The sequence below is a fragment of the Lichenostomus cassidix genome, chromosome Z, assembly GCF_008360975.1.
Source record: "Lichenostomus cassidix isolate B80296 chromosome Z, HeHo_3.0, whole genome shotgun sequence".
In the NCBI taxonomy this organism is placed as follows: domain Eukaryota; kingdom Metazoa; phylum Chordata; class Aves; order Passeriformes; family Meliphagidae; genus Lichenostomus; species Lichenostomus cassidix.
Window position 1 is genome coordinate 49,556,369 of NC_139511.1, and position 19,878 is coordinate 49,576,246.

The following is a 19,878-nucleotide window of genomic DNA, read 5'->3' on the forward strand; positions in this document are numbered from 1 at the left end:
CACTCCCTAGTGGAACTTTGAAGAAAGGAGTATTTCTCCTTTATTTTTTTAAATTAAAACAGTAGTTACAGATGAGAGACCAGAATTAAGTTATGACAATGTAAACAGGATGATAATAAAGGTGACTTTAGAGATTAAAGGTTGCTTTGTATCTGCACCACTTCTTAAAAAAAAGATATAACTCATTAAAGTGGAAATCTGCTTGCAAATCTCGCTGCCAAAAATCTGTACGCATTCAGCCTGACAAGTTCTAGAGTGAAGGGAGTAGGGTGGGTTGAAAAATAACCAAAACCCCTTTTCACTTTTCAGCAAGAGAAAGCAATGTTTATTGTGTCTACATTTACAGCTGAGCAAACAGGCGTTTCTATCAGCTGCTCTCTTGTATATCCCTTTCCAATTTTAACAACAAACCCAAGAAAGCATTCTTTGTTGCTGCTTAAATGCTCCCTAAACTAGATCCTGGGTCTAATCCTCATGCAAAAAGACAACACACAGTTCCCCCAAGCTACCAGCGACCTGCCTCAATCAGCTGAGGACCTGGCATACCACACATGCACATGATCATTAAATAGATGAAAGCTGGGAGGCAAGGACAACCCTATCACCTTTAAAGGATGTGCAGTCCAGCATCCCACTGAGATGCGTCAGTGGTGAAGATGGAAACCAACTGCTGAAAGCAGCCACAGTGTCATTTCTGAAACTACCAACTCAATACTTAACTGAGTCCTTCAGGCTTTCAAACTTATGTGGCAAAGGAGACACGCAGCTAAAAAGCCCGCGAACTTTTCCCTTCAGGTACAGCTGACACATCAGGGTTTTAGGAAAAAGGTAAGGAGATATAATCAGCTGACAAGAGAAGCTCGGGCTTCTATCTAAGCTTTTCTCAAACCCACACTGTTCTTCTACCCCACAATGTCTTCCAGAAAAAAAACAAAAGCAAGGTAAGGAAGGGATTATTCAGGGATTAATCAACCTAATTAGGAACCAAAGACTTACCCAGTAAAGGTCAGAAACAGAAAGAGGTAACAGGGACTATCGCAGAAGGAACAGTTGCAGGTAGCTGATCAGAGCGCTTGGTACAGAGAAGCACAAAAAATGCGACTGGACTCATTCCAGCAAACAATATACGCTATCTGGGGCACGCAGCTTTAAAAATACCTTACTATTAAAGCAGTATTTGAACAACAAAAAAAACCTCAACTGAACAACCAAAAAGTAAGCACCCTGAATGAGCGTTGTGTTTTGGTTTTTTGTTTTTTTCATTTTGCTACTGAGCATCTCATATTCAGAAATCTGCACCTTAATTTCCCTTTTCTGGTAAACAATGAGAAAGACTAAGAACCTCAGAAATCACTCCAGGAAAATGTTAAACCATGACCTTTGCTTACCTACTGATTCAATACTCTATTCAATTACAGCAAATCATTGTTTTGGGGATCTGTCTGCAATCAAGTTTCTTCCCTTAGGGAAAACACTTTTTCACAGGCACAAATGTATATGCAGAAATGAGCAGATATAAAAGCTTAATAAATACATCTACTTATTTTCATTTTTGTTCTGCACTAATATTTTTGGACACTTCTGAAGATGGAATTACTTAGAAAAAAACAGAACCATTGTAACAGAGCAAAATAATTGACTTTTCAAATTTCTTTATTACTGGGGCCAAAAAGAAATCTACAGTCTGTTGGATGTAATCAGATAATCTTCTAAATGTCTTGATAACTGCTTGTTGATGTAACATTTTCAGTCCTACGAAAGCATAAACGTAATTTTTTGTAAATAAAGAGGCAGCTATTTGAAAATTAACATGGCAAATCATTTAAAAGTTAAAGAAAGATGCATGTTAATGTGAATCTACCTCCTTCCTGTCACAGTAATTTTGATTTGGTCATAAAACCATTTTGGCTAAAATGGAATATACCAGAACAAAATAAGATCATATCTATAACTGTGGTGCATCCTTCCGTCCCTTAACATAGCCATCTTAAATGTTCTTTCCATTTCTAAAGGCTTGCACCTTCTGAAACTTGTATCACACCTGCTATTGGATACTCAATACTGTGCAGCAACATACATCAAAACCACAGATATTCTTAGAGCATAATAGATTATACTGGATCCACTCTACTGAAGCATATTACTAAGTTGAATATCTTCGCTGTTGCCAACAAAGTACAGAACACTTTTCTTGACTACTAGAAGCCCAGTAAGATGGTGTAGTCCCTTTTATATGTGCTTGATCAGACCATGTTCATCTTAAAAGCCCTGTGAAACACAGCAGATTTTTTGTAACAATGATTTAAAACTAAGATCATATGGATTTTTTGTAACATATAGTAAAATGAAGGGATGTTGTCACTGAAATAGTGCATAAGCCTTGTATTTCATACATCGGCTGAGGTATGACAGGAAAAAATATTTTAATGCCTTTGTCCTTCTCTCTATCAGTCTACCCTATAAACTAGCACATGATTTGCAATCATTTAACCAGAGCCACAGTCTTCTTAAGAAGTGTGGTGCAGAATAGGAATTCTCAGGCAGTGGAATGTTTGAGATGCTTTGGTTCCAGCTCTGCTTCCATGCACCCTGCAAGAGCAGATACTATTTCCATGGTAGAAAACCAAAAATGTCATGAAACTGCTTGTATCGGTCTTACTAGCACTCACATCAGTCTCCTGGCAAAATTGTTCTTCAAACATTGTAAAGAAAAAAAAAATAGCGAAACAGACAAACATCCCTTTCCATGTTAAACTACTCTGTGATATGCCCTGGAGTGTTTGAAAACATTTCACATTCTTAGTGGATGTCCAGTCCCACTTTCTTATAAGCCTTCCTTTGGTTTCAAATAAGAGAAAACAATTGTAAGAGAAAATACAAAGTAAATCCTGGTAACTGCATCAACTTTACAACTTGCACATTTAACCTAAGATGTATTTTTGACGTAACAGCTGTGGCAAGCTATGTCCTCAGACCTATTCCTAGACTGAGGACACTTGAAAGCCAACACTATTTTCTGTGTATCTTCACCCTCCAGCTCCTAACTTAATTTTTTCCAGAATAAAATTAACACTAAATACTCATCCTGTTGTTAAAAATCCATTTTCAATAAAATTCTTCTCATCAGAAGCTCCTCCACAGTTGCTTGCAGAGTCCCTTTAGGCCACAAATACCCCGATTCACCCCTTGGAAACACCATCTTTAATGGCAGTAAAATAACATCTCAAGTAACCTCAAAAACTACACCTTTATTCTTTCTTTTACTACTCATTACAGTAAAAGAATCATGATCACTGACATTCCTAAGAAATTTTCTGCCTGGTCTGGAAGCCTTTGACTTCACCCTCTGTGACATTTAACCTGTTCAGCATTTTGAGCATTTTGAGCATGCTGGTTGCAGTAGCACAAAAACCTGAATTGCCCAAAGTGTAGGATAAATGCTCTCCCATCTTTAGCCTGTTTTGTTATTTCATTGTGCTGTGTAGTAACAGAGGAAGTTAAAATGGCCTAATAATTTCATTTAAATGGTACCGCACAATCCAGTGCTAATCAGCATTACAATTCTGCCAATTAAAGCTAACAAAAAATCAACAAATTCATATTTGAAAAAAAAAAACAGCTCACAAGCCCCACAAATAAAAATCTGTATTAAATGTATTTGTTTTCCCCAAGAAACATGTACTGTACAGCTAGCTTTACAAGCAGAATAACACAGGCGAAAGAAGTTTACTAGCTAAGCAACTGAAAATAGAATTTTTAATACCTGCTGTCCATTCTACAGCTGCAAACATAATATATTCCTTACTCTTACACATTTAGTTCAGCTCAACAATGAGTGACTATATGTGACTCGAAACAGCAGAAATGCATGCTTACCACATCTAAAATAAAACAGGAACAAAAACTGCCATCTACAAATACAAAAATCCTGACACATTGAGAATCTGTTATTTCAACAAACAAAAACAAGATTTCCTGTATTTCTAAATTTTAACTATAAAACAAGTTCTAAATGTTTTCCGTGTTGTATTCAATATAAGTAATAATTACATACTGGTGAACATTTGCAGAAAAGCAGTATTTTCATTTAAGGTTCTTTCTCAAAAAAGACTGTCCACATCAGGAAAAGCAGCACTCTGGTAAACATTCCTCTCTTTTTTAAAAAAAAAGAAAATGAAATATATAAAATAAACCTGAAAAGAAATACCTGTTAACCTTGGAAGTATCTACACAAGATTGTCCCTTTGCTCAGTAAGAAAATGGTCCAACTTGAGAACAATCCTTCCAAAGAAATGAGACTGGTTTGAAGTGTTGCCAGAAAACAGCAATAAGGCTTTCTTTAAAAATAATTAAAATTATAAACATGAAAAATTATTAAAATATTTTATTTTAATTAATGTGTCTCACTTGCTGATTTGAACTGAGACCAAGTCAACAATTCAAATAATACTAATTCTAATCAACCTACCTGCAATAAGACAGGGTCTACAACATATCAAGAGTTCATTGTAACAAGTAGCTTATAATTATTTTTTCTACTGTTATTTTAATCCAAAAAGGAAATATACACTTGCATCACATAAAGGAAGGATTTAGGTTGATGGATACAGTCACCACAAAGTTAACAGTTCCTAACAAAGGGACCATGGCAGCTCTGGTTATGGTTGTAAGCCTAATAAAAATTCATGGGTTTATCCTGATAGCTACCACTTTCAACGCAGCTGAAAGAGAAAAGGTTGCTGCACCGTTTAAACACTATTTAGGAAAGCCAAAAGAGAGGGAACTCAATAGGAACATTAACTTCCTATGTTTTTTTCTTCTATTTACATGGGATTGGAGACTGGCTTTGACTGTTGCTGTTGCTCAGGGGCTGTAGTGGAACCTGAAATTCCTTTCAGGGGAAGCCAGATGGAGTTAATTCTCCAGTACATCTTTACAATTATTAGTCATATTAGTCATTAACTAAAGCTAGCAAAGGAATAGATCTTTGCTTGTGCTTGTTTTAAATTCTGAAGCTTATAAAAAGTTCTCGTCTGTCCTGGTCATTTGTATTCACACAAACAGCTTGCTCTCTACATTTCTGGCTGCATTTAACCTCTGTCTAGACATTCAGTATTTCTAAAACATAAAGCAAGATTTGCCTCCAGACAGGCTTTTTGCTGACGCAGGGGTTTACTAAACAACTTCTGGAATGCCACTGGATATAGCAAAATTGACCTTTAAGGTGTGTATGGGTCAAACTCTAAGACAAAACTCCTCTTTCTCCTTCAACATATGAGTACAACAGTTGAGATCTGGTACACTCTAGTTCAGACTGTTTCAATGCAAGCTACTAGATAGAAACCTTTGAGCTGTTGGCAAGAAAGATGCTGGTGAAAAACAAAGAAATTCTGCTAGTATTCTTTTCTTCCAAGATTTGTAATGAAAGCTTGTCTTCCAATATAAATGAAAAATGTATCCACATGGAGTGGACCAAGTCACTGCTGTGAACTTTCTGACTTGCTTTGTCTTTCTACTGGCTTCAGAAATACTATGGAGGAGGAGGACAGATTACCGCCTAACACTGATATAGCATTCTGTTTGTAGAAGAATCCTTCTTTTCCTCTTGTTTTAAATATAAAGCTCTTAAAATCTAAATGCTTATCTCTCTAGTGTTGGCAACACAAAGGAAAAAATATTAGTGTTGATGGAAAGCCTTCCAACTTCTTGTGCATTTATATGCAGTGCCTGGAAAACTCTTGTCCAATTTCTGTCAAGCTTAAAGAAAAGTATAGACAAAAGGACAGATGAACTATGAAAAGCAGATGACTGAAAAGCCATGTATTACAGGAAAAGATCCTTCTGAATGCTCTTCAGCGTTATTGATGGTTCTCCTGCATTTCACAGCATGCTACACTGAGCACACAGAAATTAGATGTGGTTACAGGATAAGGCTTGCTGAAATTTGGCTCTGGGTTCTGAAATGTAGTTACTAATTGTTTTTTCCAAAGATTCTGACAGTTCAGACTGTGACAAACCATGGACAGACAACGACAACAGAGAAACTATGAAGGATGACAGAGAGTAAGAACATGTGCCCCTCTGTGTAGAAATGAGTGAATGCTGGAGCCAGCAGCACAGTGGAGTCCCTATGGTCAGAACACTCACATCTGACAGCACTGGCTTACACAGCGACCAATATTTCTTCACATAAAGCAGCATTACACACTGGCAACCATAGTGGAACAGCACTAAACACTGGTATTTCTGTCATTCACATGAAAATGAGTAAATATTCTAGTGAGGCATGCCTCTGTTATTTCCCTTCCTTGTGCCTCCTTACCGACTGAAGGGCAGCCCAATCTTTTGCAAATGAACTTATTTTAGAGCATCCAGCTAAGGCAGGTGTCCAAACTGGTAAAACATAACATTCTCCCTACAAAGAGTATTTTTCTCTCAGATGCTTCCACCACTTCTCAATATAATTTTGAAATGTAACTGCTGCATAACTTGAATAGCAGGCAGGTATTTCTGACTCATTTCTTTTTATACCTTTTTTGTAACCCATGTATTTCTCTGGAGGCACTGAAAACAAAGACCTGATCAGCTAATGAAGACTATTTCACCTACAGCCTTAAGAGAATGAAAATACCTCAAAGGAAGAATTAAACATGTTATAGGACTGTGTCTACATCTTTTCTTTTTCTGTTTGTGCTGGAACTGATTAATGGTATTCATTATGTACTGTAGATTTATATACAGAAACAATTCTCTCATACTAATGAGAATGAATGCTGTGCAAATATAATTCAAGAATACTATTTTTTTGGACCATTGAGGTAACTTATTATAAACAACATTTTAGAGTAACAACATTTTCACACACTAAACTGCTTGACTGGCATGAAAGTAAAACTGCAACTTCTGCACCCACAGAACAGACATGCAAATACAGAGAACGTAGGTGAAACTTATTTTGCATGTAATGTGTAAGTAGTCACACATGAGAATTATTAGAAACCACAGTTTCGTATGTACATCTAGAGACCACAGTCCCAAAATGATTTTAAGGCTGAAATCAGGCCTCAAAACTGTAACTTACTACCATACAATCGAAATAATTCTGTGTTTGCATAAAAGATATAACAGTACATCTCAGGGTAACTTCTAATCATTTGCTATTGTCCCATTTTGTGATTACCATCAAGTATGGATCCCAGGAAACAAATCCTGGTATCTGCATAAACAGCTCTGTTTTCAAAAAAAACCAATTACGAGACACAGAATGGTAATAAAAACATCTAGGCAGATTTTGCAAGAGTTTGCAGAGCACATGCACATGAACACATTCTGCAGACACCATGTATACTTTTTTCTACACGGTGGGTCATGGGTTTAATGCAATTAAAAATTCTCTTGAGGAATCTCAACATAAAAAAAACTTCCCCAATTGCTTTCACACACATTGAAAAATCTTTGTTGGCATAAAACCTACATAGAAAATCAGCAGTTACCTCATCACAAAACCTCTCTTCATTATGTTAATGTTTCGATCATATAAAAAACACCCTGATGTGTGAAATAGTGACATCTCAGTGAGACAGGACAAAGTAAGGCGAACTGCAGATCTTTGATCTGACTGAAAGTGCTCTGCATTCTGATGAGAATTTTTGTTGGGATCCTAGGAGATGAAAGGATTTTTTTTTTAGTCTGACGGTTAACAGAAGGGGGGGGAGGTATTCAAAAGAGAACAAAAAGAGGAGCATTGAAAGCAGATGACATCATGCCTCAAAATGGCCTTTACCATCTTACTGACATGTTCCACAATGTAGAATAGCAGTTTCCACACAGCTATTCTTGAGAGCTCAAGATCCTCTGTGGAGACAGTATGGCTGGAGATCTACTGCTTTAAAAGGACAGAAAATTGAAACAGGTCTAAATATAATAGATATCTTTATTTTGGGACCCTAAATGCATTACGGTAATGCTCCAGAATACCACTTTTTGAATCTATGTTCTGTCTCACATAATAGAAGTCTCCAGTCTACAAAGATAAGAATTACAAGTTCTGTCACTCCCATTGCATTGCCAGGTAAACCCACACTGTGAGCATGGAAATAACCGTTACTTCCCTCTGATTCTTCACACAAGCAGTTTGCCTTTTGTTCCAGGAACATCTTCCAACCTTGTTGGGGTCTCAGAACTGATCACCCTTCACCTCAGACTGCCAGAGGCACCAAACATGGAGAGACATCAAATTCCCTTCTTTATCCTCTAAAGCAGCTAAGGCGAAAACCACAGGACTCTGGGAGCATTCTGACAATTTGTGTTCAGGCAAACGCACATACAATCAACTTACAAGGCCATGTACATGACATTTGTTTGCAATGGATTTGTAAACCTCAGAAGATATAAAACATAAAAACCAGATATAAAACAGTTTTTCCTTGATAATGCCTTTCTCTTTTCCAGAAGTTTATTCTCCTTAAATGAAAGAAAAATTGTGCTTGGAAGTTTCTCATTAAGGCAGAAAAAGAGATTTCTTGTCAAAGCTTCTCTGCTTCTTAACTTTCCCTCTCTGCCCCCCTCATTTATGCTTCATGGTGTGGCCATTTATACAGGATATTTCTCTCATCAAACATCCTCCCAGCTGCAAAGACCTACCTTTATAAAAATGCCTTCCATTTTAACTCCAGCCTAACTGCAAAATGTAAAGACTAACTAAAGGGCATCACAAAGACCTGCCACATCTCCTATACCCTGAACCTAGAACACTTATTTTCATTTGACAGAGCAAATGCTGTTACAGTCTTGATTTTTACACGAATTACAGACCTCTCTACACTATTTCACTCCCTGCATACATATCCATTTAAAAAATAGTTTTGAATGGATCAATGCTGGAATGAAGTCTTCTTGAAAACTGATGCTAACATCACCAAAAGAGTAAGCATTTTGCAACACCAAAACAAAGCAGCATTACAGGGACACATAAAAGAAGAATTCCAGCCAGTGCATATTTAACAAGCCATGTGACACATCAATACTTTTCTATTGTCTCCATACAGACTACTAAAATATGTATCTAATATGCATATAACTATACTCTCAGCAGCCACAAGAGAATTTTATCATAGGAAAACAGTAAATAACCATAACTGTCTTTGAACTGTAACTCTCTCCATTAGAATGTGCTCTTAAGGACAGAAATCCTGTATTTTTAACTGCCGTACTAACCAGGTACAAATTAAGACTAAGAAGTATATTTACGTGTTAGAGATTCCCATAATCTCTCCCTCTTACTATGTTCCATTTTTTATGCTTTTAATTTTTTGTCACGCTCTCTGAATTTCTTTTTTCAAGAAGGAAGAACCTGTAAGATACACTACAGACACCTCACTATCTGGGTTTTATCATTTTCCTTTGCATGTCATGGAAGTCAAAGGTCTCTTGGAACCCCTGACCTTAGAGGGCCAGAATCCATCAGAGAGGATGTAAGTACATGTGGCATAATATAATGTATCCAAGAATGTTACTAAAAGGTACTAGAAGGCTGGCATTAAACTGGCTTTACCTTCTCCTCTTTCCATCTCTGCTGCTGCAGGATGGAAAACTGATTTCGGACCACAGATTCTGATAGGACTAAGGAAATCTTGATCAAAAGAAATGAAAACTTCACTAACCTCCCCTCTGTGAGAGATTCCTCTGCCTACTTTTGTTTTTTCACGACAGGATGTTGCAAGTATTAACAAATGGGGTTTATATTGTTTCTATCTTGAAGCTCTGAGGTTCAGACACTGTCTCAATAGTACCACAGAATCATGAACATCTGAAGGCTAATGCAGTCACATACTTAAAACTGTGCATATACTTAAAGCGGACATACAGAAAACACCTTAATTTAAAAAAACCAATCATAATTATTTCCAAATAACCTGACATTATTAGTAAGGATGCTCTCTCATGCACTTTGACAGATGTGTTACTTTGTCCATCACAAAACTTAGTTCTCAAAATGTTTATGCAATCATCATAAAAGAATTAAGTTATTTGAGTGATCAGCAAGAATTGCTATCATCTTAAAGTCAGTATTGAGAGGTATTGACTTGAAGCAAGCAAGCATTCAACCTAACACTACCAGAAAAGGTACCCTGTACACTTCAGTCAACAGAAAAACAGTTGCCAAAAACCATAACAACCCAAGCATAAAGTGAACTGCACAGCTTAAATGGGAACATAAAAGTAATAATACTTCATTGAACCTTGACTTGATCATTACCACAGTATGCCCATTTTCATTTTCCGGTGTTCTAAGGAAACAAGCTTCCTTGAGTCCTACATTTACATGTAGATATGCATATAGCAAATTTAGATACATAATAACTCAGAGAACAGAAATAAAGCATCAGAAGGAAAAACTGTGAACAAACATTACTTGTAATTTCAGCATCTCTAATGTAAACCACAGCTGAAGGTTGCTTTAGCTGTTCAGTATCTCAGTTTAACATGCTTGACAGGAGACAATGCCAGAGGTCCAGAGAAGGGCAGCCATAACCACAGAGAAGTTGCCAAAAAGGCCCTTAGCTGTGAGCTGCAAGACAAGTAGATGTGCATACTTTGCAAGAGAGAAATCAAAGCCAAGAAGCTGGAAAGGGTCAGTGTTCAAAAGACAAACTTCATTATTCAAAGTCTGTTCAGAGGAAAAGATACTTACTTGTAAAGGTAGTATTCAGCTTGATCCACTTCTTCTCGTGAGGAAATGTTGTCAACAAACTGATTAAAAAATAAGAAATAACAGCTTAAAAAGGGAGCACTCACACAAGGCACATTAGAAGAAAATGCAATAACAAAACACATCTGTCTGGCATATTTAGCTTACTGACAGTACTGGAACTCTTCACACCTTTGCTTGCTCCTAACTCTAGTTTCTTCTAGACTGCTAGAACTCAAATCTTTTTAAACTGAGACAACTCCCTTCCTCAATTCTAGGAAACTTCATGCACTGTGAAGGGCATCTGAGTAGCCTGTAGTTCAGTACCCTGTATTTTTGCTGTTCCTCTAAATTTTTTGCTTTTCAATCACACCTTACATTTCCGCGTAAGGATGCGGCTCCTTACATTTTTTTGCCACAATTTTGAGTGAGTCTTGACATGCCTCATTTCTTTTTCCAAAAAATATTCTTTTAACTATGGTTTGCCTGTTGTGCCCATTCATACTATATATGCTGAAGCACAGGGACAACAACGTTTTGTATTTCACTATACTTGTAATGGTAAGAAAAACATCAACCCCCATTGTGTAAAGCACAATTGTCCTCTCATTTACAATCCTGTCTTCTTACAGCATTCCCAGTGCTATCAATTACTTACATACAAACCAAGTTTTCAACCAGACTTTGTCTTATGTTAACAGTGAATCCTGTTTTCCTGTACATTTTACTAATATAAGCATAAAGATGCCGGAACACTACAGCATCTTGATATTATAATAGCTTTATTCAGAAGACATGAACATGTTCTCAAGGTCAGTACTTCTCTTTACCCTAAGCCTAAGCAAAAAACAGTAATTTCAGTTGACTGGTATTTGGTCTCCCATTTCTTAATTCTCTTTGTATCTCCTCTTTTGAGCATGGCCATAGCATGCCTGTGTGTTTTACCTACATTTTAGAAAATACAAATCTGATGTTAGCTCCAGGTATTGGAAAGTGGGGCTATTTCACAATCTGAAAATTCCATTTCTCCAGGGAGGTCAGCCCAAAGCAGGAAAGGAATTAATCTGATTCATAAAAAGGAAAGAACACCCATTTCCCTCATGGACACTGTCTCAGAAGCAATGGTCAAGAATGCTCCATCTGTGTAAATGCTTGCTCTTGTAACTGAATAAAGTGTTCTGCGATTCCTCAGCGTAAGTTATCTTCATTAGCGGTATTACTAATTAGGGATATTGCTGAGGTAACTGAGTACTCAGCTTAAAGACTGAAATTAGTTTGCTTTTTATTCCCCTTCCTCCTTATGAACACTCATTTACACAGGGAACTTAAAAACGCATCTCGTATCTCTCCTTTCCCTCCCTCTTTCCAGATTAACCCATCCAGAGGATGGAACTGATTACTAATTCCAGTAAAAATAATGGCTTTGCTTAATCCACGTCAGCATTTGTTCTGCCTCAGCCTACTGCAATGAAAGAAAGCTATAAAAGCCAAGTATGCCCACCTCCGCCTCACTCTGAAAGAAGCCTGGAAGCGGAGGAAGACAGACAGCGCAGTGTACTAATTCAATGCATTCCCTTAGCAGCCTGGGTTCTTATACAGTGTCTGAGGAGGTGTTAAAGCTCTCACAAAGACAGAAGCCACAGGAATGCAGGAAAAACATATTGGGAAATACACAAGCCAGTAACAGTGAGGACCGATTTTACAGAGAAAAAAGAATGCTGTTTTGAAGACCTTATGGTCTGGGTACTAACTAAAGAGTACAAAGTATCAATAAAAAATCTTTATACAGCAATTTAACAGTACAACAAGACATTTACGATCCCAGAACTCCCAACAGAGGTGACATCATTTATCCCATCTCAGCTCACTTGATTACACAAGTATTCCACTGTCAGTTCTATCACTTTATGATTGGGATTTATTTCCTTACCCGGGCTATTGTCAACGAGCTGACAGGCAGTTTTCTTTCATAGGTTCTGTCCATTAAGTGGGCTAAGTCAGCTGGAGAAAGCAGAAAAAGAGTGGGTTTAATCAGCTAGCACTATAGGAAAATCTGCAGAGCCATGATACAACCTAGAATAGAACCTATGTCTGTGAAATTAAATTCTGGGATCTTAATATCTCATTTCAAAGATGTATGAAAACAATACTTTCAATTATTGTTGAATACTTTACCAGAAAATAATACATTAAAAAGTTCTCAGCATGATGATCCTAACTTCTTAGTAAAAAAGGGGAAAAAAACAAACCACCCTATAATGTGCTGGATGAAATTAGTATAACTAATATAAGTAATCTAAAAAAAAATTAGCAGATGACCTTAAAACTCCCACTTGCATTCAAGCCTAGCATATGCTGGACAGTGCTTTAGGCATGGGTTTTTATTTTAGAGTAAAACAATGAGACACAGAAACATGTAGTACCATACTGATAAACCTCACAGTCACAAACAGCAATCCAAAGAAATCCTGCTAATCAAATGGGACACTGTGCCAGTACTTAAGTAACTTTATAGCATTCTGCTTCAGCAATCATATAACAATATTAATCTGACCATGTAGGAGCTTAAACTTCTGACTGTTGAACAGGTCGTCAGCCATTGTGTTTAACGAATTTAATTTGAAATTATATTAATGTTATTTGGAGTTTTAGTTTTGTACTGTTCCTGGAAAATAAAGATGACTCAGAAAGAGTAAGCTGTTCAACATATGCTTAATGTCATCTGTTTGATTCCTATTTGAGACATGAACTGATGATATCAAATCTATAAGCTTTAGAAACCTCAATCGTACCCTTTCTTGCTATTCTCCTCCATCCTGAGGACCAGGAATCTAACACACTCCCTCTGAAACATTTGGAACTTGCTTCATCCTTTACAACTGTTACTAAATGAGTCACTCCTCTGACACCTCTTCTTAAGGCCCACTGGCCATCCTTGCAGAGCTGATGGGTTGGCTCGCTTTACAATTCATTTTCCAAAATGTCATCCTGCCTCCACACCTATCAATGAATTGTGAGTAAGCAGAAATGGCAGCACCACATCTGAACTGACTAAGCCTTCTATTCTTGCAAAGTCATCAGGGACAGGAAGCAGCACTGCACTAGTAACATGCTGTGTCTCTGAGGGACAAAAGAAGTGATACCACTATTTATTACTTTAAAAACACACCTGTACCACAGTGAACACTGGAAGGTACTGATGCCTAAAATGCTGGTAAAAAATTGAGATGCAGACACGCAGTAAAGGAAAAAGGGTGTTACCTTGGTTTAATAGGATCCCAGGTGCACCACGACGAAAAGAGCGACGCTATCACGCGTATACAATTTATGGACTTCATAGATTAGCATACTTATCTAAAATTCCCCAATAAGAAGCCTAACAAATGAAGTAATTGCTTCCTTATTCAAATTACCTCCTCCCAAAAAGGTTATAACTTAGTTTACAAAAACATGTCCCAGTGATGGGGCTCTTTCAAGGTTGGTACCTCATGCTCTTGAGATTGTGGAGATTGTTTCATCTTCTCCAAAGAATTCTGAATTAGGCTAGAGTACAAGGGTTATAAACATGTGGGGCTAAGATACAGGGAGTAAAAAGTACAGAAACGGGAAAGGGTAAAAAGGATATAAAAAGAATATAAAAGTATAATGAAAAAGGACAAAAAACCCATCAGGCATCAGTACACAGTCCTAACAGTACACATGGCATTCATTGCTACTCTGATTTTACAGATAATCTGTCAAATTATAGCATATGGATGAAGTTTTCTTTCCAGTAAAATCATAGAGCCCTGACTTGGAATAAAACAGCTTACTCCTAGTCTGTACAATACTGCTGTCTGCCACATAGCAGAATTCCTTGTTTACATAAAAACTTTCTTCCTAAGGAGCTCTTCAAAACACAAAATGAGCATTTATCTTCTGGCTGAGGGAAGGCAACCCTTTCATGACCATGAAAGCAAAGGCCAAAGTGGCAAAGTTAGTAAGGCCAGTACCAGCTCCTACAAAAGACAGCACATGATGCTGAGTTGATGTGGGCTATCAAGATTATGCTATACAAGACAGCCACTAAAAAACATGGAATTTTTAATGGTAAAGGAATTTATATGGGAATACCCTTGAAAGAAGTGTCTGTATTCAACTCTGGATTACCCATCTCTCCAGAACTCACAAAGGTCATGATGAAGCACACGGGTAAAGGCACAGGGAGCATTGCCAGTAGTGCTACAAGCCAGAGAGAAGGAATGCTGCAACCAGCTCAACTTAACCAGAATCAAAGAACTGGGTAGGTCCTTGACTAAATGAACCAACTCAACTGTCATCCACCATTTTTCATCTCTGTTTTTAGACAGCTGGAAAGAAGTGTTTGCTCCAAAATCTGGTATGCTTGATGACAGAGCAATGTGGACCTGAGATTCAGAGTTCACTTATCTATTACAGAACTGGTTTTGTTATGCATTATCTTCCCAAAAGTAGAAGGTAATCGCTATGACCATTTTGGCGCACACTCAAGCCCTAAGCTTGGCATTTGTCTAGGTGCTCATGAAGATGAAGAGCCCACTTTAGAAAATACTGACTCCTTTAGTAGAATATAAACCCAAAAAACACACAATGCCATGAATACAAGATCACAAGACTGTTAGCTATTATACAACAGCATCCTCTGAGAGAGTTCACACATAGAATTTTAATGACTGATCTTTACTGCCGTCTACAAAGCTGGGACTCTCCATCAGATCTAAAGTATGGAAAGCACTTATCTGTGAACTCCATATAAACATGAAACACTTATCTGTCATCTCCAGTGAAAGAGTCACAATAAAATGAAAGCCGAGGAATCTTAAAAGGAAGGTAATGGAAATTCAGCTTTTTTATCAGACAAGGTTCTGTTTCTGCAGTAGTAGTATTACAGGAACTATTTGCTGCAATTCTTTCCTAGCTTGTTTTCTGTCAAGAGCACCTAAACCCAGACCTCTTTTTTCTAATACTCGTAATTTGAAATAATTCAGCTAACTATTGCAAATCAAGTTTTCTCCGTAAGTTGCTATTCAATAATCAAGACTAAAGCTTCTTCTTAGTTAAAACATCCTGACAGCAGTACTAGAATGCAAGCATGTGAATGCCCCAGTCTCCTAGCACTGCCGGTCGTAAAACCTGAGTGCCTACATTGATATATAAACCAAATCAGCATTTTAATGATAAAATCAAAATTCTGTCTACATTTTAACATATACATGTGGCAAATGCTTTTATCTGACTCATTATCAAAAAAACCACTAGTCCATACAATCTCTCATACATGCTGCCTAAAAATACATTTCTACAAGATTAACTCCAAAGATTCAAGTTCTCTAAAGATATATTTCTGCATATTCAAGAATCCAATGGATTTAAATTAAAAAAACAAACAATAAATATAAGCTTAGGTCATTTTGTTTCTGACCATGACTTCACAGGGATCTGTAGAATACTGATATCTGAGGTATCATGTTCACTTTTATTTTCATTTGTTCATAGAAACTCAATGTCTTGTTGCCTGCAATAGGGTGATTCAGGACAATGACTGGGAAAATACTGAGCCTCACCTTCCAAGTCAGTGGTTATGACTTCTAATGCCAGTTTGGTGGCCCAGGAAATCATCACAATTTCAGTTTTACTCACAGTGTGTACCTATTCAGAGAATGCAGTCACATCAACAAGTGGAACATTATCAGTAAGTCACACATTTGGCCACCATGTAAGGGCAGTTTTATTCTGTTTATACCCTTGTATTCTTAGAAGTGGTTCACTTAGGACAGAGTTCTGATCCAGTGGTGGGGAATGATGATAAACTGAGATGCTGTGTTTACTTCTCCTGGGAGTGATGTGCAGAGTTAATACCTTAATTCACAGGCTAAGCAGTGCTATAAAGAAAGCCTTGCTTTATTTTAAAGACCCAATTAAAACATAAAGGAAGGCTGAAGCAAGTATTTTACCTTACAAATTTATATGTTCCACATCTATCTCTATTTCCACGTAACTAGAAAGAACAACAGCTTTGTGCTGAACAAGGCTTTGAATGGAAATTATTCGTCTGTAAGGGCAGCACCGCCCCCTGGTGTTCCAGATGAGCCACTTTAGGTACTGTGAACCATTCTAACAAAAAAAAGACATTTCCTATCTCACATGGATTCTGCCATCCCCTGGGATTCTGGTTTTCTTGGTACTTCACTTTTGATAAGTGGGATCCAAATTACGTCTTCCTACCCACAAACAGCTGGCAAATTCCAAATTAACACATTTTCAATTCTTATGTTCTTGAACAAATGCACTTTGGTACACAAGATACAGTCTTGCTCTTTCCCATACAGTACCAAAGTTTGCTAAACTCATTCATGCACGGATTCTAAATGGAGGTTACAGAGAAGACAATAAAGCGCATCTTACAGGGACACAGCCAGTGTTTGCATCTGGGATGGCACATCATTGCAGCAGAGAAATGGAACTGACTTTAGATAAAAAAATACTTCTTTTTCCTTTAAAAGTATCCTCTCAACATAGTTATGTGTAACACCTGTTCTGAAACGTTTGAAACACACAAATAAAAGAGCATCTCTTCAACACAAGGGACTCACTCTAGCTAAAATCACCAGTTAGTACACACAAGATTGTATGTGCAACCATACAACTGACAGCTACAGAGCAGACGTCTGCAGGGCTGTCTACTCTTTGAAAATGCTAATACAGCTGACATCATGTTAACTTGTTTTCTCTTTTCTGTGAACACAAAATGAAAATGCAAAGCAGTTCTTTGAAAAGCATGGAACAGACATCTGCTTTGGCTCAAGATCATCAGCAGAGGAGCAGCAAGAACTGTGCCTGCCAAGCAGCCACAAAAGGTTTTGCCAGGCCTGGAGAAAGCCAAACATGGACTGTACTAGCACTAACACAACGTTTTCTTCTACAGTGGATTTCTGTTGGCTACAACATTTGTCAAAATAACCCATTTTCACCTAGAGGTGACTAGTTCAAATGCATCCCAGGGCACATATCTGCAGCTCCAGCCCAAAATACACTGCATGAGCAGACCTATTGACAGGGAAGTGTAACAAGGTATTAACAGTCTCTGCGAGATCCAAGCTACAGTCCTGAGGACCCACTGGCTGTTTCTGATCCATGCACAGTACATGTTGACAACACCCACCTAGATGCTCATAGGCAAATAAAACAAACTAATTAGCGCATAAAAACCATCAGTCTAATCATTTTGTCTGCCCTCCTGCCTGACAAAAACCCCTGAATTTCACCTGACAATTCTTCTCTCACTTCATAATCTGTGCTGCAAGTAACAACCACAGTTCAGGGGCGAAGGGATGAAAAACGGAAGACACAGACTATGCATTAAGGAATCCTCAAAACACTTGTGGTACAGAACAATGAATATCTATCTTTAGCATGGAAAAACGCTTCGCAAGATGCTTTCTATTTAACGTAGTCACCAAAAAGATGGTGGAATGTCATTTCAAATCTAATCTAGACAAATAATTTAGTGATAACATTTGCACGGGAGATCTCAACACCATATGCAGATACAGTTTAACACATAACTTCTTGAAAATATTTCGTTTTATTCCCCACCCCCAAAAAAAAATATGTGACTCAAGAGGAAACTGCAAAACCCTGAGAAAAATTTTCTCTTTAAAAAATGTCTTAAAATGGGATTGTCTTGCAATACTTACAGAATAGCTTTTCTTTCACACTGCAGTACTGTTAAAACAATGTCAATAAAGACAACACTCAAAGACAGTCATACACTTTGGATTTTGTGAAAGAAAAAAAATGGCTTCTAGAAATCAAACATTAAGTAAATGGGCAAATTATAACTTGATTCTGCACTATAGCTTTGAATACATATGACAAATTTTTAACATGTTGAGTGCTTTTTGACATAAAAGCTCAGAAGCTTATTGTTTCACACACTTTTTTTATTTTGAAGGATTTATAGATGATATGACAGCCAAAAATGAGCTCAGGCTGCAATTAATTAGACAAAGTGAAGACAAGAAACAAACTTTTCTCACCCAGGCTGTGCTCCTCCTTTTGTCTCTTTTCCCATTTTGAGGTATCCACATAGGCTGAAGAAAGAAGAGCTCTTCGACCTAATGAAGAGAGAAATCACTGTGTAAGCTAGGTTGCTTAGACAGCTCTAAACAAACATTTTCTTAGGTATCACCTTTTTTTGTTACATTTACCAAGTGGGATGTATTAAAATGTCTTTATGTCAGTAGCTACTAATAAAACAGCTCAGATTCTTTATATGTGGATGAGCCATTACCTGGTAATATTGAAAACTGAAAAGCTTTCCCCAGAAGTTTTTTTTTAGCATGAAACAAGTATTTCCAAACCTGAACTCCGCATTTAAGAAAATGGCAAATGCATAAAGGTAGGAAAAAAACCTCAAATAACAATAAAACCTATTTCTTTGTGCATGCAGACCTTTTTCATAAAATGTTAGCCATTAGCTAAATGCAGGTTAAAAGCATAAGCAAAAAACCAGCTACACACAAATATGATTTTCTGTTCTTGTTCAGTGGTTATTTTTTCCACCCATAAAGACCTCCCTTGCTGGAAATACTTTCATTTTTATTATCTCCATTCTTCCATCTCCTGTGAACTGCAGACTCACCGAAGCGTTTTTGAAAGCTTTTTCTAAATATTCTTTGTACCACCAAAACTGCTCAAGATGCTGTGCTAGCTTTTGAAACAAAACAGAAAACGCTTTAGCTGGAATACTTTCTGTATCGGTCACAGATAACAAGGTCTTGAAAATGCATGAGGAACACTTGGATAAAACTTTTTGAAGGAAGATACAGAAATACATGCAGAAGGTTCCAGCAAGTAATGCTATGGAGTAAGAATATTTTTTAAATAGACACTACAATGCAACACACAAGTTGCATTTAGCAACTACTTCAAAGCCTTTATCTAAATATCTGTTACCACTAAGAGTTGAGTTTTCTTTGTGAAGTAATTTTTCCTTATCATCCTTCTGACATGCAATTATACACACACATCCAGCACTGAACACCTCAGCAAACTACTGTCAAAAAGCGCTGGAACACAGACTACAAGAACATGTACAACACTTTTACCAAACAGTTAAAAGTATGAAAATAAGGATTTCTGGCTGGTTGGTGCGGTTTCCTTTAGCA

At 37.3% G+C, this 19,878-nt stretch overlaps 1 protein-coding gene across 1 annotated transcript in view; it reads right to left on the reverse strand.

Moving 5' to 3' along the window:
- MRPS27 (mitochondrial ribosomal protein S27) overlaps positions 1-19,878 on the reverse strand; it is a 44,654-nt gene that overhangs the window by 23,893 nt on the left and 883 nt on the right. Inside the window, exons 2-4 of the mRNA XM_085043790.1 lie at positions 18,748-18,825; positions 12,621-12,691; positions 10,694-10,752 (exon numbers count right to left, since the gene is read on the reverse strand). Coding sequence (XP_084899916.1) covers positions 10,694-10,752; positions 12,621-12,691; positions 18,748-18,825 — 208 coding nt within the window. The remainder of the gene's footprint in view (positions 1-10,693; positions 10,753-12,620; positions 12,692-18,747; positions 18,826-19,878) is intronic.